Consider the following 24,059-nt stretch of genomic DNA (forward strand, 5'->3'; position numbering starts at 1 on the left):
AGAGCAAAGAGACAAAGAAAGAAGCCTTTCTCCACCTCTTTGTTCCAACTGGTGTGACTCTTGGTTCTCTTCTTGTTGAACAAAATGGAACACTTCAGATCATATACCCATACTAGAAATCAAACCATTCACTGAACTCTGAAAACACACAAGTAATAGCTATAGCCTATAGACTAAATGTTTTTCATGAACTTCAAACAATGTACTTGACAAGCTTACACCTATGAAACAGGCACCATTGATGCCCACCTTAGAACACTTGCTTCTGCCTCTGGGATGTCCCTGAACTTAACACACACTTTCCTTGGGGCAAACCCAATCTACAAAGAAATATCACATTAAATAAGTTTTCTACTAGTTCCAAATACTCACATGGTTCTCAAAATTGCACATACACAATATTCCAAAGGTATTAAAAGGGCGCAACACAAAAATGAAAGATTCTGACATTTAAAATACTTTCTAAGTGAGAATTAAAATTACATACTACACTCAAAAGATTTACAAGGCTCTATACCTATATGACAGAGCCAAATGCAGAGCTGCCTACATATTTTAAAAATTACTGTTAACATGTGTAGCTTATTTTTACAGTAGACTTGAACATAGGTGGGTAGGAGAAATGGTCTCTTACCTTTTCTACCGGGAGAAGCATTTGTAGCAGTCGAACTGTGAAAAGTGAAACACTAATGAACACCATTCTGTGGTGTAATATAAGAGGATCTGTTGCCCCTGAGCCCACGTTACTTTGGTGGTAAGAAATGGTTTCACCCAATGAATCCAGGACTCTAAGCAGCTTTTCTTTCTGCAAATAGAAAGGAAACGACCAATTAGTGTTCCTTAATAAAAATTAAGAAAAACAAGAACACATCCAGTTGCTATTGTGCTACCCTTAGGAGATAAACATGCCCAAAATAGACTACTCTCTGCAGGTTAAGAAATTCCAAAATAAAGCTACTTTAGCTTCAATGTCTGACATTTGTATAGAAAACAGGGCTGGTTTTGCAATACAGAGATAGTAGCTCACTAAAATACCCTTTATAAATTTGCAATATGATCTCAGTGTCTCTTCCTTTTCTGAATCCACCTTGAATCTCTGGTATTTCTCATGAATTTGTTCATAATAATTATCTTTGTCTCTATGTGTGAGTTCCTGGAACTCAGCGGTTTAGACTTTTGCTTCTGTTTCTGTCACAAGTTTGCTTGTGTTTCTGTTGCTTGTGTTTCTGTCACCTAAAATTTGTTTAGCAATTTTAAGAATCTCATCAGTCATCATCAAGGCTTTTCTTTTGGTTACAAGAATAGTCTTTGCACAGTCTTGCTTGATAATATCTCAGGTGAATCAGTTCACATTCACTTGAACTTAGTAATGCAAATCTGTTCTTTACACTGTCTTTAATCTCTTCAGGAACATTTTGACATTATTATGAATGTGTTGTTTTTCTTCAGCTTTATTCTAACGTTCAATATTAACATTTCATGGTATGTACCACAATCGGAGTCTGGTCTTGTTTTAGCAGAGAGACTAGAGGTTTTCCATCTTCTGCTTCCAATTATGTAATCTAGTTGATTTCTATACTGGCTGCCCAGTGATGTCCACATATACAATTGTCCATTTGATTGCCTGTGTTTGCAATGAACAATGAATTCTATTAGTTGTTCTCCTGCTTCATTTTGTGCTAGCCCAAATCTTCCAACAATATTTTATTCTTGTTTGCTTTCTACCTTTGCTTTCTAGTCATCTATGATTATTAGCACATCTTGCTTAGGTGTGTGATCAATTTCTTCCTGGATATTTGCATAAAAGCTTTCAGTCAGTTCTTCATCAGCATCTGTAGTTGGGATATAAACTTGAATGATAGTTACATCAACAGGCTTTCCATGAGATCTGACTGATATTATTCAGTCAGACTGCATTATAGCCCCTGACTACCTATGCTACATCTTTCCTCACCATTAGAGCAAATCCTTTTCTTCTGTATTTGTCATTCCATGAGTAAGGCGCTTTGTAATTTTCTGACTGAAAATGTCCTAATCCAGCCCACTTTCATTCACTCATTCTCAGGATTGCAATGTTTGAAATGTTCCATTTCTCATTTTATGATTTCAAGCTTACCTTGCTTGATTCATATTTTCATTATGTTCCTACTGTACACATCAGAACAGATTTGGACTTTCCTTTTGCATCCATCCATGTCAACTGAACATCCTTTTGGCTTCAATCCAGTTGCATCACTAAGAGTAGCACTAGTCACAAATGACCTCAGCTCTTCCCCAGTAGCTCAAAGAGTGCCATCTGACTTGAGGGTTCCATCTTCCAGCAATATATCTTTTTTTTTTTCATTTTGGACTGTCCCATCATAGAATTTTCAAGGTAAGAAAATTCCCCAGTAGCTCAACGAGTGCCATCTGACTTGAGGGTTCCATCTTCCAGCAATATATCTTTTTTTTCATTTTGGACTGTCCCATCATAGAATTTTCAAGATAAGAGTTGGTCAGAAGTGGTTTACCATTGCCTTCTTCTGTGAAGTATTAACTGGAAGCAACACTGTCATTGTCTATGAAAGATCCTCTTCCAGTATCACTTTCCATTACTGCTGCTGCCCAGTAGCTACCCTTCAAGGATCCTGTTGCCCCATCACCACTGAAATTATGTTATCTTCTGCTGATGTGCCATTGATCCGTGAGGGAAGAGGAACCCTCTTAGTCGGGTGTCTCAGCTGTGATCATTCCACCTTGAGTGACTCTCCTATGACCCCTTACGGTATTGCTCTCAGTTTGCTGACATATACAAGCCCCCTCCCCACATTAGTGTGCATCCAAGAGGAGGAATCCCCAAATAATTCACATTTAATTCAGAGTAGAACCATGAAACATTAAAGAAGCCAAGCATTAATCATAAAATACTTCCAAATCTATAATGTACTAAATAGATCAAAACAGATAAATTCATTAATGTGAGACTCTTAATCGAAACTTTACTTCTTAAGGTCCCCAAAAGATCAATTGCCAATCTTCAGTCTCAGAAACATTAATCTTCAATTAATTCATTTCTTGAGCAAATCCCAAGTTATAGAAGCCACAACAATTGTCCTTTGATTTCAAAATTTTTACTTCATTACATATGAAGAGTTCCAAAGAGAGATAGAGAATGTTGCAGTGGCTCTTCATTCAGGCAAAAGAAATTCCCAGCTAATTTGAATTAGCTCTGGTTAGTACATGGCAGTAGGAAAAGAGTAAGGATCCAACATGAGATGGATTGACTCAATAAAGAAAGCCATGGCCTTCAGTCTGAAAGACCTGAGCAAGGCTGTTAATGATAGGATGTTTTGGAGATCATTAATTTTTTTCCATCAAGTCACAGCTGAGTTTTCAAGGCAACAGACAATCAGAGGTGGTTTCCCATCTGCATTGCGACCCTGGTATTGCTTGGTAGTTTCCCATCCGAATACTGACCAACCAGGGCTGACTCAACATAGTTCCAAGACCTGACAAAACTGGGATAAACCTGGGTTATTCAGGTCAGGGCCATTACTTTATAGGGTCATCACAGGCCAGAAGTGACATGACTGCACCCAACACACACAGTTCCAGTTAGTTCAAACGTACATATTAGTGTTTATGACCAATCTTCTGAAACAAGCAGACAACTCATATGACAAATCTGAAACAACAAGCAGACAACAGACAAGAAAAAACTGTACTCCATGAATGGCTCTAAGGATGTCCTTAGCACCCACTTATGATGCATGCCATAGGTGCAGCCTCTGGTCACTAAGGGGAAAAAAGCTCTTCCAAGCAGCATCTGATAATGCAGTCCTATCTCCCCAATGCCACAGGAGGAAGGTTTCTACTTCTCAGAGGAGAGTATCAGCTAGGCTTACAGCATGAAGGAGAATATCAGCAGGGCTTCTAGCACCTTGATAGAAGTTTGAAATGACAACCACTTCACCCCTGAGGGCTGCAATCCCAACAATCAAATACTTTATCCATTGCAACAAGATTTTCCATTCTATATTCTTGATAAAAGCTAGAAATTTTTAAATATCATCCTTTTTAAAAACAAAAGCAGATTTTATACATCTTCATCTTAGAACACTCACAAGTTCTAGCCCAAAGAGACTGCTTTCTTCCCAAACATTTTCTGATACAGCATCCACAATAAGCGGCAGGTCTTCAGCAAGCAACTCAAGGACTTGCATGATCATTCTCTTGCTACCTAAGAATTCACATGTGAAGGTTGGAGAACTTAATTTCTTTGCTACAAAGCATTCGGAAGACAGCAATTTAAAACAAGAATTATTGGAATTCTGAACATCACTTTTTTAAATTTCATGTTAGTTGCTCAGCATCTAATCCCACTTACTCTTAGCAATCTAGAAAACCTTTGAACTATAGATTATTTTTCTAGACAAAGGGAAGGTTTTGATAACTCATGGACTGACAGATTCAGAGCCATTACAAGTATTAGGAGGATCCCTTCAGTTCTCCACTCCGTGCAATAATATTTCAGGCAACATAAGATTTAATGTCACTACATTACAGTCAACCAACCAAGAGATGTTTCATGCTGGCAGCTAGCATAGGCTGCATATCACCCATGCACCTTTCTAAGGAACTACACCCTTCTTTGACTCCACCCACCAAAAACTTCTTAATTGCTCCATTTTGGCTTACCAATGGAAACAGGAGTATCAGCCATGACCGCTAAATGAAAAAAGGCATTTGAATCTCTTATGAGCTTTAAAAACAAGAGATAGCTAGTTGAACTTTTTTCTTTAGGCAGCTTGGTCTGCTCTGCATAAGCAATGGCTGTATGTTCAATAAGTTTGGTAGCTACCAAAAATCACAGGATAGGCAGCTGTTTATTTCCAAAATACTCTATACAGATGTTACAGCCAGGTAACAAAAATTCTGGCATTTCCTCCTTGGTTCTTTGCTGCCCATCCTTGAGGATTGTTCTTAATCTAGACAATCTTTTCCATAAGATCAATAAACTGCATTTATTTTTCTAAGACAAAGACATTTGGGCTCCCTGACATACAGTGCAACCAAATGCTCACATACTGCCTATCCCTGCTTCATGCAGCTCTACAGAGCATTTTAACAGTTTCTTTTAAAAAATATTAAGGTGGAGGGGAAGAGAATTGCCTAATGGTACAAAACTCCCAGTCTATCACAAGCAAGGAAAAAATGATTCCACTTTTTCAGTTACCAGTTCTTAGAAGAGGTACAGCATATTCCAAGATAGCCACACAGAACTGAGGAAGACTAAGCTGTTGGAACTGTAATTCCAAAGAGTTTTCATTTCCCAGTTCTGGCAGGTCCGTATAACCCATATCTAAAGGTGAATACACCCTGGAGCTGGCATTTGCATGAGCACTGCTTCCACTGCAAAAGGGAAACAACAGCAATATTAGTATACAAAATACATCCTCACTGCCCATGGATAGCAGTGACCTAGCTGTCCTGAAGAACGCGGCTTGACAAATTCTTGGAAGATTCTTTCTTGAATTGACAAATTCTTTCTTAAGCCCCTTCCCCAACAATGACCCACAGCATAAAATTTCCACAGCACAATGAAGAAACTGCAAGAAATGAGAAGTGCAAAAAGCCTAGTCCACTTGGGCATCATTGGTGAGAATGCTAAAATTAAGCAAAGGCATAACAACAATCACATAGTCTTCAACTAAAGGGGCTGCTACCATGATCTAGAGGGGGGCATAAACTCTATTTAATACTACATTAACAAGATGAGGCTTTTACTACTGAATACCAAGTCAGATTCAGTAACATTCAGAAGTGCTTAACCTCATGAGCAAAAAGGGTTATGTCTTAAGGAGCCAGAAAAAATACACATGCTTCCATCTGCTTGCTAACTTTCTAGCTGTTGACCGAGATCTAATATATACATGTGTCAAGGCATCTCCAGGTAATCTGCTGCAGTGTTTGGGTTTTTCTGTTATTGTTGCTTTAGCCATCTATGAAAGGCCTCTGCGAGCCCTCTCTTAGTCCTGCAGACCATGTGGCCATTCCACTCAGATTTTGCTTCCAACAATATAGCAGCAGAAGCAGTGGAAAGGAACAACAAAGTCATGAGAGTCAGGTACCCTAGCACAGGGCATTGCGTGAACACCATGAAATGCGTGAGATTTCTAAGCTTGCCATTCATGCAAAAAGGAGAGAAAGCACCACACTTCTGTTTGCATGTAAAGATCTCTGAATCTATCAGAATGGGATTAATGGAATGGGATAAGGTGCCTGGCTTACAGATATCTCGCTTACCCAAGACTACCAAAATTAAATTAATTCCCCATACTTAATATCAGCTACCTCACCTGGAAGATATGGCATCCCAGTCTTGACCATCACCTCTGGGACGCTGACCTGTACGCCCTATCACAGATGGTCGAGGACTGCTACTTCCAGGAGATGGATTCTGAGACTGAGACAACTGTCTGGCTTCTTGAGAGTATGACATTGAGGAATTCTGGGAAACGGTACCTTATATAAACAATATACTATCAATCAATTTTCTGTCACAAGCATATAATGACTAGTACAGAAATAATTAAAATATTTTATGCTCATGTACAGTAAAAAATACCTCCTGAACAGCTACATCAAGAAAAAAAACCTCAGTAAAAAACCATATCATCATACATCAATAAAATCAAAGATAAAAATGCACCAGAACAATATATTTGCTTCATTTATATTTCACCTTTCTCCCCACTGGAGACCCAAAGCAGTTTATGTCATTTTCTCCTATATTTTAATAGCAGAATAACATGGGGAAAATAAGATAACTTGAAGAAGACAGTAGCAGAATTGCATAATGGAACCACACCTGGGAAAACAATGAGACCACTCTGCCAGCTTTAAAAACCCTAGGTCAAAAAGCAGTTAACCTTCTCTACTCATACTCAATGTTCCCTCTAAGCTGCAGAGTCTTGTGAGCAAAAATTCTACTTTGTGAGCTACTGGCATTAAAGTTGTGAGCTACTGCATAAATTATTGTGTGCTGGGGCTATTTTTCCTGAGCTAATACAACAATGTGTGAGCTGGAGGCTAACAATCTGTGAGCTAGCTCACGCTAACTCAGTTCAGAGAGAACACTGCTCATACTGCTTTTCAGCGTATTTATATCTGTAACCAATCTTTAACATGAGCAGCTTGCACTGACCAAGTTAATCTCTGGTCAAACCAGACTCCTAACTATTTAAAACAGGAGATGTATCTCAACAAGAACTGCTAATGGATAGCCCAGGCAAGCCAAATCTTGTCAGATCACAGATGCTAAGCAAGGTCAACTCTGGCAAGCTCTTCGATGGGAGACCTCCTTGGAATACCAGAGCTGGAGGAAGGGACAAGCTTTATTTATCCACCTCTAGAAATACCCTCCATGCCCCCGGTAGGGGTCAGTCACCAGAGGTTGCCATGACTTCCAGGTGCACACAAACATGCATGCGCGAAATACAAAACAAACAAACCTGCTAATACCTGGGGGGGAGAATTAGGAAGTAGGAAGCTTTTTAAAAATTCTGCAGTGATATCATCATCTATATGTGCCCCCTTGCCCAACTGGTGAGGAGATTCGTGCTGGGATGTCACCAGTACGTTAATGACATCCAGATCTATCTGTTGATGGGCTGGATACTATCCCAGGAAATCTAGTTCAAGGATTGGAGGTTGAGGTGAAATGGTTGAAACAGAGACAGCTGAAATAGAATCCATCTAAGATAGAGTTTCTGTGGCAGTGGAGGGGGGGATTTCATTTTTGGGTATCAACTCCCAGCTCTTAATGGTGTGCCCTTGAGACCGGTTCCAGCAGTCAAGAGTCTGGATGCCTCCACAATAATGGAGGCCAGATCACCAACGATGCCAGACTGGCATTCTTCTAACTGCACCAGGTCGGGCAGTTGGCCCCTACCTGTCTTGCCCCAATCTAGCCACAGTAATCCATACAACAGTCACCTCCAGCCTGAATTACTGTAACTTGCTCTACATGAGCCTACCCTTGAGGTTGACCTGGAAACTCCAAGCGGTTCAGAATGCAGCTGCACAGGTCATCATGGGACTTTGTATACAGCATATATCCCCCATGTGCTGTGTGAGTTGCACTGGCTTCCAGTGGAGTACCAGATCAAGTTCAAGGTTCTGGTGATAACCTTTAAGGCCCTTTATGGTCTGGAACCCACCTATCTTTGGGACCACCTCTCCTGGTATACCTAGAGAAGAGTACTACATTCAATAGATCAAAATCTGCTGGTGGTCCCCAGACCGAGAGATAACTTTCCAAAGGCAGCTAATCCAATTTTCAAGCTATCTTGAAATGTGTCATTTAAACTAGGTCAGACTTCTTCTGGATGGTTTACAGTTGGTGTTTAAACCTACACTGGTAAAACCATGTAGGACCTAAGCCTTTGGAGTGATTAAAACCCCATCCAAAAATAGGGAACTATCATCACCCAGGTTAGCTGAAATCACTACTAACTGCACTCTCCTCTTGTCTGAAATAAGTTTTGTTCACTCTCAACTAGCCCATAACTTGTTGTGAAAAACGGATCAAGTAGCTCCACTTCCTGAGTGATATTAATATACTGATGACAACCCTCCAGAAGCCCTCCTCAAAAGTTTCACAATTTGTTTGGCAGCACAGAATAAAAACATGTATTAGCACAAAGGCCCTGTTTTCCTACTACTGTAAACTTATCCTCAATTCTTAGCTTGCTAGCTTTCTTCCCACTTTTAGAATTCAAAATAAAGGAAACTGGGTGTCAACAAGTGAAAAGCCTTAATGAGTTTGACAATGCGCTTTGATTTCATAGAGCTTTCCAGACTGTTTCTTCTATGCCCAGGATGAGTGTTAATGCTAGAAAGTGTGGCCGAATCTAAAAATCATGCTGTAAATTGCATTCACGGTACAACAGTGTAATAAAAGTCATATAACAAGTAATGATGTAAAGCAGAGTAGCCAACACCACCATTTGACTTGAATTAAACTCTCATGTTTGTACCCTACCATTGTGCTATCACAGAGGTAGAGGAGGGCACGCAGAGGCTAATCTTGAGCACTTAACAGTTTTTTCCCTTTACATTCTCTCCACATTGGAAAGGTCATGTGGGCCTAGACAGCTGAATGTCAAATCCATCCATCCTCATATTATTTGACTGACTGAAAACAGCCCCGCTGTGCTGTTTTTAGGGTTTTTTTAAAAAAAGGACAAGATTTTTAAAAAGTGGGTTCCCCTTTACAAATCTCAGCAGTAGCGAAATGGTTAATCTCATATTCCCATCTCCCTGCAGCCCCTATCCAAATTACGGTCCCATACAGATGTAATTCAGCTTAAAAGTGCTCTTAGGTCTCCCGGTTTCTAATCTGTCTTCAAACCACACCTGTTCCTTCATTAGGGAAAAACAAGCAACTGATTGATTACTAAGGGTCAGTTTATCTTGATTTAGCTTTTATACAAACCAGTTTCACTTGAGACAAAACTTGGATCTCTATGGAAGTTAAGTCTGTTCCTCAAGAAGACACACAACTGCTGCAGACATAAGACAGCCTGTAACGCCAAATGGTATTGTCCATCTCTTCCAAAAGCCAGCGTTAGCAGAGAGAAAAGATTCTGAAGAAAATAAAAATGCCTAGTTAAGATAAAAAGCCAAAATTCATTTGCACTTCCTTGATATAATTATGTACCAGCGTATATTAGAGAGGTATGTGAGTGAATAACTGCCATGCATGTTTCTTTGAACAGTTATACTCCATCTTTTAGCAATTTGCTCCCAAAGCAGCTTGCACAGCATAAGCATCACCAAGTTACAAATTAATCCAGTTCTCCTGTTTTCTCTGCTGCTCTTCCAAGGCAATGGCTTCCGAGAAAGAAAGAGGACTGACACTCAGCGACTGCATGTTGCCATACCATATATGCACAAATATACCTCTCACAACTCTTCATTTGACATCCAAGTCATGGCTATATTAACTACCCTAACAAGCAAGTACATGACAGAAAACTAGGAAGCTGATATGAGACCAGATAGCCTGTTAGTTTCGCAACGCGGCATGCAGTATCGCCCATGTAACTGCACAGGACTTCCGAACAATCTTTTACACTATAAAAATCCAAAGTAATGGAACAGAGTATCCAACTTGGATGGGAGATATGGGTTCATGTTCCTCATAAAGGTCACTTTGAGGCACTGAGCTGCTCATCCTAACCTACCTTACAAACTGTTATGAGGACAGCATACAACTCCTTAGAGAAACAGTAGAATACAACTGTAACTAGCAAAATATAGGACAAAATTTTAAAATGATCAAATACATTAAAATGTTTAATATCCACTTGGTTAACCAAAACAAATACTGTCAGGTGAGCTGTAGAGTTACCCAGACAAAGATTTTTTGTTGTAATTAATATTTTTCAGATCATATTAAGTAGTGAATGTACCACAGGGTACATTTTACAAAGCCAAAAACATTTGCATGGACTCCATCTAAATTCCTAATAGAATGAAAGATTCCAGCTGAAAGTAATTCTAACCTGGACAATCTTTGGTCGCTGAAGGAAGATCTCTCCAGGGAAGTCTTGCATGATAACATCCTGAAGAAGCTCACATGTGCTCCATATTAATTTGGGGTTATTGCTTCTCAGTGAACTAAAAACATACATTCTCATCAGTGGTATGGCTTTTAATTTTACACAACTTATACATATAGTTCAGGCTTAATTCAATGGCGAGAAGGAAAGTCCGACAGAAATACTGTCAAAATAGCCAAAATATTATATAAAAGACCAATGGAGAGCCAACACAGATATGATGATGCATGAACGAAGAGGATATGAGCTCATACCAAGTTTCAGTCTCTGGTATGCTATTTTAGTTTCCCACACCTAATTAATATTTCTGGGAAAGGGCTAGGCTTCCACCTGTTGCTGGGCCAAGAGCCCAGCAAGTTAATGAGAACAGGCTCTCCTGCACCTTGCTCCTTTTAGAACCACAAGGCAATAGATAGCAGTCACAGAGGTCTTGGTGGCTGCATGAGAAGCATGCTTAGAAGAACACATTTGTCCTGATTTGTTTTTGACTCTATGCCTCTGTAGAAGTAATCATCTTCCTAAATCTCTATAGGGGCACACATGGTATTAATACGCCAGCATATACATTACTCAGTTCAAGGTACTACCACATTCAAATTTCTGCATGACCTTGGACCCTCATATCTGCAGGAATGCATCTCCTCTTATGCTCCTCCACAAGAGTTCCACTCATCCGTTCAAGGCATCATGCTGTGCTGCCCTGCAACAGGCAAGATCAACAACTGCCTGTACACATTTTCTGTTGAGGACCCCACTGCATGGAATGGTCTGCCTGAGGTGGCCAGGAGGGCTCCCATGTTCCTGCCATTCTACAATTCATGTAAAACAGAATTGTTCAGAACTTTTCTATAAAGGTAATAGAGCTATATTATAACATAATATTTCAGGAAAGGAAAGGGACTGTGTATTATACCACTGTGTACAGGACAAACCATTCAGTTTGGTGCATGTGTTACCTTGTTGTCTCTTCATCACTTTCTATGAGGGGTTGGGCTAGATGACTGGAGGTCCCTTCCAACTCTATGATTCTATGATGTTATACCATTTTTAAAAATTATATCCAGACATCTTATCATGCCAAAGATGCTCCGCTCATTCAGATTTCAGTAATCCTAGTTCTATTACATGCTCATTAGATGTCTTCTCATGCTGACTGTATTGACCTACATTGTGCCTATTAGATGTCTCTTTGTATGGACTGTTATTGACTTACACTGTGTAATCCACTTTGAATCTCAGTGAGGAAAGTGGACTACAAATGAAGTAATAATAATAAATAGCTTTTTACTAATTTTCATGTCAACATGTAACATTGCGTTAAAATAGCTGAGAAAGGAATGGATTCATAAATTCACCTTTGCCGCTGGAACAGTTCAACTGAAGCAAACCCTGCATGCTGGAAAAGCTCTGAAGCAGCACATAAAAGCAGATGCAGTTTTGCACCTTTCAAGAAGCCCCCAACAAAATTTAGCCTCCTAAAGGGGATATTCATTCAGCAGCTGATCATGCTATGACATAAAAACTGTCAACATGATTGCAAACCATATGTACAACAAATTTATTTATGTGCAACAAATTTAGATTGGCTGTTTCAAGACAGACTAAAAATACTGTTCATGTTATGTACCTTTCATTTGATGACAAGACATGTCTATCTGTTGTTGTCAGCTGTATCCAAGGAAATGAAGAAAATTTCAAACATTTCACTCTATGCTTCACTGGGAAAAGAAAAATAACTATTCATGTGCATCATTATGGACAACATAGAGAAAATGAACATCCATCCAATGTTTCCAACAGATGTTACTTCTACAATAAACAACTATACTGGTGATCAAATTTCAATCTTCCATAAACTTTTTTTTTACCAGTCAACATCCTCAGATTTCTAATAATAACATTGCTTGACTTCCAAGTAGGCTTGCATATGAACTTGATTTTCTGAGCAGAGAAAAACAAAGATGTTGAAAATGTAATATACATGTAGATGGCCTAAGACATCAAGTGAGCAGCCTCAGAAATTATCTTTCTAGCTGGATGAACCAAAGATTTCAGTCAATTCATTAATGACTTTCCTAGGCAGATTTTCAACAAGTAATGCATCACTTTTCACTCTTGCTTAATAACAGGATATATTGATAAAAATGCTGTAACTCATATACTGACTTACAGAACAGATATTACTATTACCTACCAGAATGCTGTTTTGGAGGTGCTTCTTTTAGATCACTTCTTCCTTTGTGAAAATACCCAGCAGGAGTCCCTTGGGAAAATACTTAAAAATTAAAGAGAGAGAGAGTAAGGACAGCATGCTCTATATTTGGGTACACAGTAGCTAGTTTAGACCTGAAGAACCAAGTGTACACTGCTACTATACTAGTAAGCCTTACAGGATACTCTAATGTGCACACTCCCTTCTCCCTCTCCTACAGCATTTAGGCTTTCATTTCTCCCCATATCATCAATTAGCTGCTTCTGATTATTCCTTTAAAAAAACTTTTCTCAAAATATACAAATGGGGGGGGGGCCTGCAAGGACTTTTTCTCCTCTATTTTATTCTCACAACCACCCTGTGGGTAAGAGTAGGCTGAGAATATATATCTGGCCCAAAGTCACTCAGAACACTCCCAGAGCAGAGTGGTGATGTGAATCTGCATCTCCCACATCCTAGTCTGAAACTCTTAACCATTACGCTAAACTAGCTTCCATGGAGTGGTTCCTGTTGGAATAGTAGAAAGCAGATGAGCCCGGGTAAGTCATGCAAATTGAGAGGTAAAAAGTTGTGCAGTGTTTGCAGGTGGTGTCAGAACTTGGATGAACTTCAAGCGAATCCAATACTTGTTGCAAGTTAGGATCTTTATTGAGGAACAACAGTACTATAGAAACGAAATAACAGTAATGGCGCATCTGGGCAGTTGGTTACATTTTATGCCCACAGCAAAGCATAATAAAACAATAAGTCACACGGGATCAAGTGAGAGTCTCTTCTTCCCAGCCTTCGTTATCAGCAAAGGAGGATGCCCCCCTATTGCGAAGGCCAAACGGCCCGGCTTCAAAGGGCACCTGTGATATTGAGCAGAGACTCTCTGCCGCCTGTCTTACCCCCTAAATATTTTGCATAGCAAAGGGCCTTGGGTCAATGACCGCTGTCAGGCACTCTAAATTATAATATGGAGTCAGTTCAGTCAAGCAAAGCATATAAAGTTACAAGTTCTGACATACTGCCCCCCCTAAGCTCTTCGGCTTGGGCTTGTGTGGGTACAGTAGGTGAAACTTTCTGAGCAGTTGCGGTGCGGATACATCACTAGCTTTTACCCATTCATCACAGCTAGGAGGAAAGTATTTCCATCTTATCAGGTAGTACAGTGTCCCCCTTTGGACTCTAGAGTCCAGGATTTCTAGCACCTCATGGTGACTCTGACCCTTCACTATAGTCGGAGGCGGCTCCGAGGGACGAGGATGGAATTGCGTAGCTCCAGGATCCTTGCGAAGTAGGCTGCAATGAAAAACAGGGTGGATCTTACTCAAGGATTTGGGTAGTTCCAACTCCACAGTTACTTTGTTAATCACCTTTTTTATTTTGAAGGGCCCTAGGTATTTCAGTGCGAGTTTGCGACACCCTTGGGGCAGGGGCAAGTTCTTGGTGGACAAAAATACAGTTTCCCCTTCTTTCAAATCCCACTGAGGGGCGTGTTTTTTGTCAAAGTGTTTTTTGTACTCCTTTTTCGCCTCCTCCAGATTTTCCTGTATCACTTTCCAACCGGCTTTTATCCCCTCCCACCATTGCTGACACGAGGTGGGTTCTGTAGGTCCGGCAGGGAGGGGAAGGTTTGGGAAGGGCTTCCCCTCGTTACCATTTACTATCTGGAAGGGGGAGGTTTTGGTAGAGCTGTGGAAGCTGTTGTTGTAGCCGTATTCGGCGAAGGGCAAGAGATCTACCCAATTTGTTTGTTGGTAGTTAATGTAACACCTTAAGTACTGTTCCAGAAGCCCGTTCACTCTCTCAGTCTGTCCGTCTGTCTGTGGGTGGTAAGCGGAGCTAAGACCCTGTTCGATGCCAGCTAGCTTGCAAAACTCCCGCCAGAAGTTGGCAACGAACTGTGGCCCGCGGTCACTAATGACCTTCTCAGGGAATGAGTGTAGCCGTACCACGTGATTGAAGAAGAGCTGGGCTAGTTTCTTGGCCGTGGGCAATTTTTTGCAAGGGATGAAGTGTGCCTGTTTTGAGAAGGTGTCCACTACCACCAGTATCACCGTTTTCCCTTGTGACGGGGGGAGTTCTACTATGAAGTCCATGGAAACCACGGCCCAAGGGCGGCTCGCGGTTGGGAGGGGGACTAAGTGGCCGGGCGGCTTCCCCCCCCCTGCGCTTAGACATGATGCATGTCGGGCAGGCCAGCACAAATTCCGAGACGTCTCGCTTTAACTTTGGCCACCAGAATTGTCGGGTGATTAGGTGGAGGGTTTTTACATACCCGAAGTGCCCGGCCAGGCGGTTAGAGTGACTTTGTTCCAGGACTTCTTTTCTCATGGATTTGGGCATGTAAATTTTCCCTTTGTGGAACCACAGTCCCCCCTCCCCTTGCTCCAACCCCTCGGGACGCTCCGCTCCTTCCAAGTCAGCCTCTGAGGCCAGTCGTTCAGTAGGGAAGGAAGCTGGCGCTTCGGTTTTTTTTCCGGAGCGGGTGGTGACCCCTCCTGCAACTGCGGAGGGGGGAACGAGGGAATCAATTACTTCCTCTCGCTGACTGTCATGTTGGGGCATGCGGGATAGAGCGTCGGCCAAAAAATTCTTGGTGCCCGGGATGTGCTTCAGCACAAAGTCGAATTTGGCGAAAAACCCCGCCCACCGGATTTGTTTGGCAGTCAGTTTGCGGCGGCCCGTGAGGGCTTCTAAGTTTTTGTGATCAGTCCAGATCTCAAACGGGACTCGGGCCCCCTCCAACCAAGACCTCCAAGTTTTCAGGGCAAACATTACTGCAAAAGCCTCTTTGTCCCATACCGACCAGTTTCTTTGCTCATTGGAGAACTTGTGAGAAATGTAAGCGCAGGGACGCAGTTCCCCCTCTTCGTTCCTCTGCATCAATATGGCTCCTACGGCGACGTCGGAGGCGTCGCATTGGACCACGAATGGTTTTAATTCATTGGGGTGAGCCAATATTGGTTCAGAGGTAAAGAGTTGTTTAAGTTCTTGGAAGGCTCTGTGGCATTCTAGCGTCCAGGTCAAGCGCGCCCCGGGTTTTTTTGCTGCTTCCCCCTTCCCTTTTGTTTTCAACAGTTCAGTAAGGGGAAGCATCACCCTGGCGAACCCCTTAATGAATCCGCGGTAAAAATTTGTGAACCCGAGAAAAGATTGTAACTGCCGTCGGGTTCGGGGTGGTTCCCAGTCCAGAACTGCTTGGATTTTAGTGGGGTCCATCGCTAATCCCTCCCCCGACACTCGGAACCCCAGGTAGTCTAGTTCCGTCTTGTGGAACTCACACTTAGACAGTTTAGCATACAGTTTGTTTTTGCACAACGTGGTTAGCACTTTTCTCACTAGGGGTACATGAGACTCAAGGTCTTTTGAGTAAATAATGATGTCATCAAGGTACACCACCACCCCCTTGAATAGAAATTCTCTTAGCACTTCATTGATAAAATTCATAAAGACCCCTGGCGCGCCCTGGAGTCCGAACGGCATAACTAGATATTCGAACTGTCCCATGGGGGTGTTGAATGCCGTCTTCCACTCGTCTCCCTCCTTAATCCTTACGCGGAAGTACGCGTCTCGGAGGTCGAGCTTAGTGAAGACTTTTCCTTCGGCCACCGTGTTCAACAAGTCCCTTATCAGCGGGATCGGGTAAGCATTGGACATAGAAATCCCGTTTATCCCGCGAAAATCTGTGCAAAGCCTAAGCCCCCCATCCTTTTTCTTCCGAAACAGCACAGGGGCTGCGTGGGGGGCCGTGGCTGGTCGAATGAACCCCCGTTTTAAGTTTTTATCAATGAATTTTCTCAGTTCCGCCTTCTCCGCCCATCCCATCGAGTAGAGCTTTGCTTTGGGTAGCGTTTGCCCAGGGATCAGTTCGATGGCACAGTCCGTGGGGCGATGCGGGGGGAGTTCGTCCGCTTCCCGCTCACTAAACGCTTTTTTCAAATCCCTGTATTCCTTGGGGATCGATCCCACCTCCTCAAGCGTAAGGCAGAGTCTCTCATTCTGGGGAGGCGCTTTCGGGCCCCACTCGGGCCTCCAGTGGTGGTGCTCACACCGCCAGTCCGGGAACCTCACGATTTGTTCAGCCCATCGGATGTCCGGCTGGTGTTTGGCTAGCCATCCTGACCCCACCACCACGTCAAAGGAGCATGAGGGGGCTATGACGAAAGTCTCTATGCCCCAGTGCTCCTCGGTCCCCACAGGGGTTGCCTGGGTTTCTAGGGTGCACGGTTCCCCCCGCATGGTCGACCCATCCATCTGTTCGAATTGAATGGGATGAGGTAAAGGGGATGTGGCTAACCCCAGGGCTTCCACCAAGCGTGGAGTGATAATGTCTCTTGTGCACCCGGAGTCGATCAGGGCTCGGGCGTGCATAAATCTCTTTAAGTTGGGGTTCAAAAGGGTGACCGCCATGAACAAAAGCCCCCCAGAAACTCTCACCGTTAGTAGTGCCGGCGTTTTGTCGACCTGCCTCGCGGCACTGATTAAAGCAGGTCGCTGTCGTTTCCCGCCGACTCTTGATCCCAGGACTCCTCGCTGGATTCTTCCACGGTGGTAACTTCCTCGTCAATCGCCAAGGAGGTGGCGACGGTGCCCCGACTGGGCTCCTTGGCGCGTCCGCCTTTCTTCTTCGGTGCGGTGGGCGCTTGCTTGGAGGGTGTCGGAGTTGGTGACGGTTTAACCGGGCAGTTGGCAGCCAAGTGATTCGGGTCCCCGCATCTAAAACACTTCCGCGGGGTGGCTGAGGGGGTGGATGTGGTGGGCCCGCGTTTGCTTTCGCCCTTAGCCGGGGAAGGACTCGACTTGACACCCTTCTTTCCCTGTTGTTGGCGTCGCATTCCCACGTGCTGGAGGTCGGTCTCGACTTCCCCGGCTAGCTGAATCCACCCCACCAAGGTGTCCGGTCTCCCTTGATGGTAGCATCGATCCAAGATGTTTGCGTTCAGGCCATTTTTGAATGCAGTGTACTTCATCACTTCGTTCCAACCTCGGGCCGCTGCGCAGTGGCCCATGAATTCGGTGGCGTACTCGCGCGTGGAGCGGTTGCCCTGTTCAATTCTTTGGAGGGCCGCTACGGCTTTCTCCTCGCGCAGTGGGTCCCCGTACTGGCGGAGCATCGCCTGTAGAAAATCTGCGACGGTGGCCAGCTCGGGCTTACGACCAGTGTAGAGCCCCACGTACCATTTTTGAGCTGGTCCCTTCAATCTGGAGGCGATGTGGGCCACCCGGCTGGCCTCGGTGGGGTAGCCCGCTCCCCAGTGCGTGAAAAACGTGTTGCACTGGATGGTGAAGTATTCCACTGCGTCTCCATCCCCATCGAAGGTGATTTTCAGCTCTCGGTGCCCTCCCCTGTCCCCCCCAACTGGGGCGACCGGGGCAGGGATCACCGGGACGACCGGCCCGCCCACCGGCAGGACTGGAGGGCCGGCCGGGGGACCGGCCGGCGGCCCCGCCGGAGGACCAGCGGGAGGTCCGACCGGCGGTCCCGCCGGGGGCCCCGCCGGCGGTCCGGCCGGGGGCCCCGCCGGCGGGCCGGTCGGCGCCCCCCCAGGGGGGGCTTGTCCGGCCGCCACGATTCCTTGGAGCGTGCGGATCTGGTCACGGATCGCTCCCATGTTCTGCTGCATCTCTTCTGCCATCAGGGTTCGGGATGCATGGACTTCATCGTGGATCTCTCTCACCCAATCGTACAGCTCGTTGCATAGTGTTCGGATTGGGTCCCCTCCGCCCTGGGTGCCGAGCCCCTCGTCTCTGGGCTCGTCCTCGTCCCCTTCTTCCGCGCCCGTTGCGAGGATGCGGTAGCGCTGTTCCGCCGCCTCCATGGCCGCCGTGGATTTCCTCGGGCTGTAAGTCCGTTGGGGAAAAGCATCCACAGAGAACGGCGCGGGGACTTTAATCTTCCTCCTCGCCCCCGTTACTTTTGGGTCGAGGGGTGCCTCGTCTGGTGGGAGGTTGGGCTCTCCGTTGTCTGGAGCCAGTGCCGCCATCGGCCAGGTTGCCAGTACAGATAAGTCCAAATAAAAGGATTACTGTTATAATGTCAGAACTTGGATGAACTTCAAGCGAATCCAATACTTGTTGCAAGTTAGGATCTTTATTGAGGAACAACAGTACTATAGAAACGAAATAACAGTAATGGCGCATCTGGGCAGTTGGTTACATTTTATGCCCACAGCAAAGCATAATAAAACAATAAGTCACACGGGATCAAGTGAGAGTCTCTTCTTCCCAGCCTTCGTTATCAGCAAAGGAGGATGCCCCCCTATTGCGAAGGCCAAACGGCCCGGCTTCAAAGGGCACCTGTGATATTGAGCAGAGACTCTCTGCCGCCTGTCTTACCCCCTAAATATTTTGCATAGCAAAGGGCCTTGGGTCAATGACCGCTGTCAGGCACTCTAAATTATAATATGGAGTCAGTTCAGTCAAGCAAAGCATATAAAGTTACAAGTTCTGACAGGTGGTCCTGGTCCTTTCTCAAAGCCCAAAAGAGCCCTGGAAAGGACCCTACCATCTCTTGTACTGAAAGAAACCAAGGCTTAATGGCTGTGATTATAGTTCCCTTACAACAGCCACTGAGGCTGTTCATTTCTTAAAGCTGCAGGCACTTCTATTTGTGTGGGGATTTTTTTTTTATTTCAGGGCTTTTTTTCTGAAAACATGGGGACTTTTTCAGGTTTGTAGAAAGATCTCTCTAGTTTTCCCTGGTTCCTGTTTCCAGATTTAAATACTTGTAGATTTGGCCATGTTGACAATTGAATATATTAGTACTGCTTTTCTGTATCACTGCTATTGTTTTAACTGTTGGTTGTAAACAACTTCAACAACATTTTGAGAGAGTGAGAGGATTAAAATAATATACAACCAGTAAGTTGGATTTTGTCAGACAATTTCTGTTTAACATGGGCTCCAAAAAATCTTCATATGAGCATGCTTGTTCAGATGTTTAAAATATGAAGACAATTTAAAAAAGGTGTCATATCTGGCTTGACTAAACTGTTCAGTTTCCTATGGAATAACTTACCAGGAGTAGTCATGTGGTGCAAAGACTGATCTTGATCCGCCATTGCCTGGTAATCAGAACAGACATCAGAAGGCAGCTGGAACAGTCCATCCAGAATCCCATCAATCACAGCCTGCAGATTTGGATCCACAGTTCGACGAAGCTGGGAGAAGAACTCCACTGCCCCTATACCAACCAACTGCTGCACAGCAGATGGGTGCTATATTGAAAACACAATACAGACCTAAAATTATCTTTGATCTGAATAGATTAAAAACCAGAGCTTTTAAAACAAGAAAAAACAAACTTCTGTCCTTATAAATAACATGATTTGCTACTACAGATTCCAAGTTTCTGAAAACATGGAACTTTTTGTTGATTTTAACAAACAAACAGAGGAGTTATACTTGAAGACTAAGTATCTTTCAAATGCACAGGGACCCATCCCCAAGATAAAAGCAACATAACCTTCCAGTTATTTCACCATCTGGATTCCAAAATATATTGTCCAATGCAAGCTCAAACTTGTGCAGAACCTATCTACCCATGAGATCTACAGGAGTCCAATATCTCCCCCCTCTATTACCCTCAGCTCAACCCACCCCACAGGTCGGGCTGATGTGGTGGCTCGGCCTACCATTCCTTCCTTAACAGGCAAAATGGCAGTGAGGGAAAGTATCCCTGAACCACTTTCCATGCCCCTCATTTCATAGCTTTGCCCGCTGCTGTATCCACTCTCCTAAACTGTCTGTCCTCATCCCCAGAGCTCTGAAGGGAACACTGACAATATTGCCCTCCACTGCCCCCTGTTTTCCTATAGCAAAATCACAATGGAGAATCTCACTCCGTCTCCTAACTCTAGTCCTCTCCTGACAGCTGTTCAACACTTTGCTCACTGTTTCCCCTACCTGCCACTCTGCCCGCCCATTCTTCTCTTTGTGTGCAGTATGGGGGTTCTGCCCTCCCTCTTCTTCTGCAATGCCACCTCTGCCTATCTGCCAAAGCAGAAGTTCCCTGTTCCTCCATCATATCCCACATGCAAGGAGGAGGATGGATGCCACAGGAACAGGAAAGGAATGTTGTCTGCAGGAATAATTCCCCTCTACTTCATTTTTTAAAATTTTCATATTTTTCTGCAAATCCAGGGAAGGTTCCCCAAGTTTAAAGAAAAATAACTCTTTTCTCTACACCACCCCTATTTGTAGATTTAAGCATCTGCATATGGGGCCATGTTGAAAATCAGCTATACTGCTTTTTTTTAAGGTTAGAATGTTAAGATATTTACTTTCTCTAATTATAAACAATGACTATCTCAAAAACAAGTGCCACCACAGAAATCCATACCTTTACTAAGATGCTCAATAAATTAAGTACTTCTTCTTTCATTGGTACTACAGGAAAGTTGAACCATTCCAGAAGACTCAGAAACAGCAGCTTTTCTTGAACCAAATCAGCATATGTAATCAAATTATGATATAATTTACATAAAATATTCTTAAGAGCTCGTTCCCGAATCTCAGCCAGCTGATGTCCTGTTCAAAAAGCAAAATAAAAATGGAAGACATTTTAAGGAATGTTATAGTTTATGCAATTCTCTGTATATTCATAAACACAGGAAGTTCAGTACTGAAAGAAAATTCCTAGAGGCATATGGAATTAATCTACCATCTACTCAAGCCTAGCTGTGGGGTAGTGATACCCTTTGGCCCAGTGACCAAGTTGACAATTTATGCTAACTTCCTTCACACAACTGCAGAGAGACATACACTCTTTTTATCAGTCTGATCACAGGTGTACTATTTTCACACTTCCAATTTTCCATTCTTCAAGTAGTAACTCGCTTTGCTCTGGATTACTGCCACTTAAGGGAGACTAACCTCAAAAACAAGGGCACTACTGGAACACAACAAAAAATGGAGATCCAAAATCAGTCAATGTGCACCAAGGATTTTTTCCCTTACCATAGTACAAAGGAAGTTTTTAAAATATTTAAGTTTTCCTCTAACCTGATCAAATGATGGAGGAGATTATTTAAAAGAATTGTGTTTAAAAGAATGATACTCTGATTTTCCACCATTCAGTTACTCAACACAACCTACAAATATGTAAGACAATTGAGAAACATAAGGGCAAATATTTTCAAGCGTTACCACCTCAACATGACAGCAAAGAGAAATCCTGTCTCAGAACAGACAGGTAACAAGGGCGGGGGGGGGGGGGGTGTTCTGGCTGCTTCTGTCACCCAGATTTTCCCACAGAATTAAAAACACAGCGGACTCAATTTATTCTACAGCAATAATTTATTTAACTTTTAATGTATGTTTCAAAATGTAGCAAATCCATGTAAAAACATGTTTTTATAACTGTAGGAAGAGCCAATGTTTATCAGCTTTGAATTGGATTGGTTGCCACATTATACTGTCATACCTGAAAACTCATCAATCAAAATAATTAAGAGGTTCTTTTGTTTGCATATTTTACCCACCAGAGTGCAGAGATCTGAAGGGAGAAGGCAGACGTAAGAAGGAGAGAAGCAGCAGCAGTTTGGACTTATGAAATAGAAAGAGAAACAGAGAAAGATGCACTGCATTAAAAGCAGCACTTTAGAATTCAGTCTCTCCAGGAATCTGATGGGAGTAATGAATCTACAACCTCGTAGTACTTGTGCTGTACTTGAATATTTGTAAATATGGAAAGGACTGTTACTTTAAAGACAAAAACCTCCAATACGCCACAAACTATCCCTGAGTAGCACTGCCTTTGGAATTTTCATTGCTTGGGTACAAGAGGCACACAGAACAATCCCAAACGTGCTTGCTAGGGATCCAATGACATTAAATTAAATAGGACTGACTAATAAATCAGCATATCTAGGATCACACCGTTTACCAATTCAGCATCACTAAAGGAACACAAACTCACTTTTGGGGAAGAACATTAATCTCATTCATTCAGGAACTGTTTGACAAACAGAATTACCAAGATTAAAAGAAAATGAACGATGCGCACCAAACACCTACCTGAAACAGTCAATAACCCAAATCAGGGTACATTTGGGAATTTCACCCAAAAGTGAAAACTCTCAAGTTATTTATTATCAGATAGCTGCTTAAACACAGTAATGAGCGATTCAAAGAGCAAGGGGGGGGGGGGGAGAGAATACAACAGCTGAGCCTCGGAAGAATGTGTTTTGGAAGTTACAAGCAGCAGCCCATTCACACCTGATGCCTGGCTTTGCTCAAAGAACACTGGTGAGCCCGAACGAACCTAGGAGAAGCAGAGACGACGGCCACCCTGTCAGGGGGGTTCAGCAACTCAGGCAAAGAAAGAATCAACGACTTACGGAGTTTTCGGATCAGTGGTTCCAAGGACCTCTGTATCTCTGCAGAGCTCGCCATCCCTGTACATCCTAACCCAGTTCAACCGCCGCGCCGTCCTGCAGCCGTAAGCCCGCTATGGTAGAGCGGGAGAAAGCACCGCGAGAGCTAAACGGACAAGTGCTTTTGGGAAACGTAGTTCTTTCTCTCTTCTTTGCTAAATTACTCGCAAAGTCTTCTGGGCTAGCGGAAATGAAAATGTTTCATCTGGAGTCTCGCGACGTCTTGGCTGGGACTTGAGGCTGGAGGGGGTTTTTTGTCGTTTGGGAAACGCCCCAGCCTTTGGTTTCAGATTGGTTGCGGGCTGGCTGGATATAAGTCTGCCGTGCGCTTTCTTTGCGAGGCTGGCAGGCAGTAAGGTAGTGATAGACGTGAGAGCAGGTTGACGCTATGGCACTTGGGGCTGAATGTGTTCAGATGGAGTGAACGGCAAATTAGGGCTGCCTGAGACGTGTTGCGGCTGCGTAATCCTAGAGTCATACGCGGCTTCTTAGATCTGGCGCGCCAATTTCCGAAAATCAGAAACAGTGTTAATTCTAATCCTAAAAACCCTTTCTGGTAGTATTATCTCCATTGGCTAAAACGGGACTTACTTCTCTGTAGACCTTGGCCTTATCCCTTTCATTTGTGTTAGTGACACTCTCTGAGTGCATTTGGAACAGATTTTGACTCGTTACTCTTAAATGACGTGCACATCTCTCGCATTGCTGCTATGGCTGTATCAGCTGGAAATGATGGAACTGAACTCACTTTTTTGAACTTGTTACAGCCACGCCAACTGCTTCCACTGGAGCCTTAGTAGACAGGTTGCTGCAAGAGTGGAAGTCCTTTGTGATTTGTGTTTGTTTCTTGAAACAAAAGGGAATTGGAACACAGGG

The 24,059-nt window shown here is 43.4% G+C and overlaps 1 protein-coding gene across 2 annotated transcripts in view; it reads right to left on the reverse strand.

Moving 5' to 3' along the window:
• RTTN (rotatin) overlaps positions 1-23,326 on the reverse strand; it is a 120,413-nt gene extending 97,087 nt beyond the window's left edge. For both annotated transcript variants that reach the window (XM_060244065.1, XM_060244064.1), the window contains exons 1-11: positions 23,148-23,326; positions 21,149-21,336; positions 19,826-20,024; positions 12,802-12,882; positions 12,235-12,325; positions 10,551-10,665; positions 9,479-9,629; positions 6,339-6,504; positions 5,216-5,391; positions 4,104-4,219; positions 635-805 (exon numbers count right to left, since the gene is read on the reverse strand). In XM_060244065.1, coding sequence (XP_060100048.1) covers positions 635-805; positions 4,104-4,219; positions 5,216-5,391; positions 6,339-6,504; positions 9,479-9,629; positions 10,551-10,665; positions 12,235-12,325; positions 12,802-12,882; positions 19,826-20,024; positions 21,149-21,336; positions 23,148-23,202 — 1,509 coding nt within the window. In that variant the 5' untranslated portion in view covers positions 23,203-23,326. The remainder of the gene's footprint in view (positions 1-634; positions 806-4,103; positions 4,220-5,215; positions 5,392-6,338; positions 6,505-9,478; positions 9,630-10,550; positions 10,666-12,234; positions 12,326-12,801; positions 12,883-19,825; positions 20,025-21,148; positions 21,337-23,147) is intronic.
• Between the last annotated feature and the right edge of the window lie 733 nt (positions 23,327-24,059).

The sequence above is a fragment of the Heteronotia binoei genome, chromosome 7 (assembly GCF_032191835.1).
Source record: "Heteronotia binoei isolate CCM8104 ecotype False Entrance Well chromosome 7, APGP_CSIRO_Hbin_v1, whole genome shotgun sequence".
Lineage (NCBI taxonomy): Eukaryota > Metazoa > Chordata > Lepidosauria > Squamata > Gekkonidae > Heteronotia > Heteronotia binoei.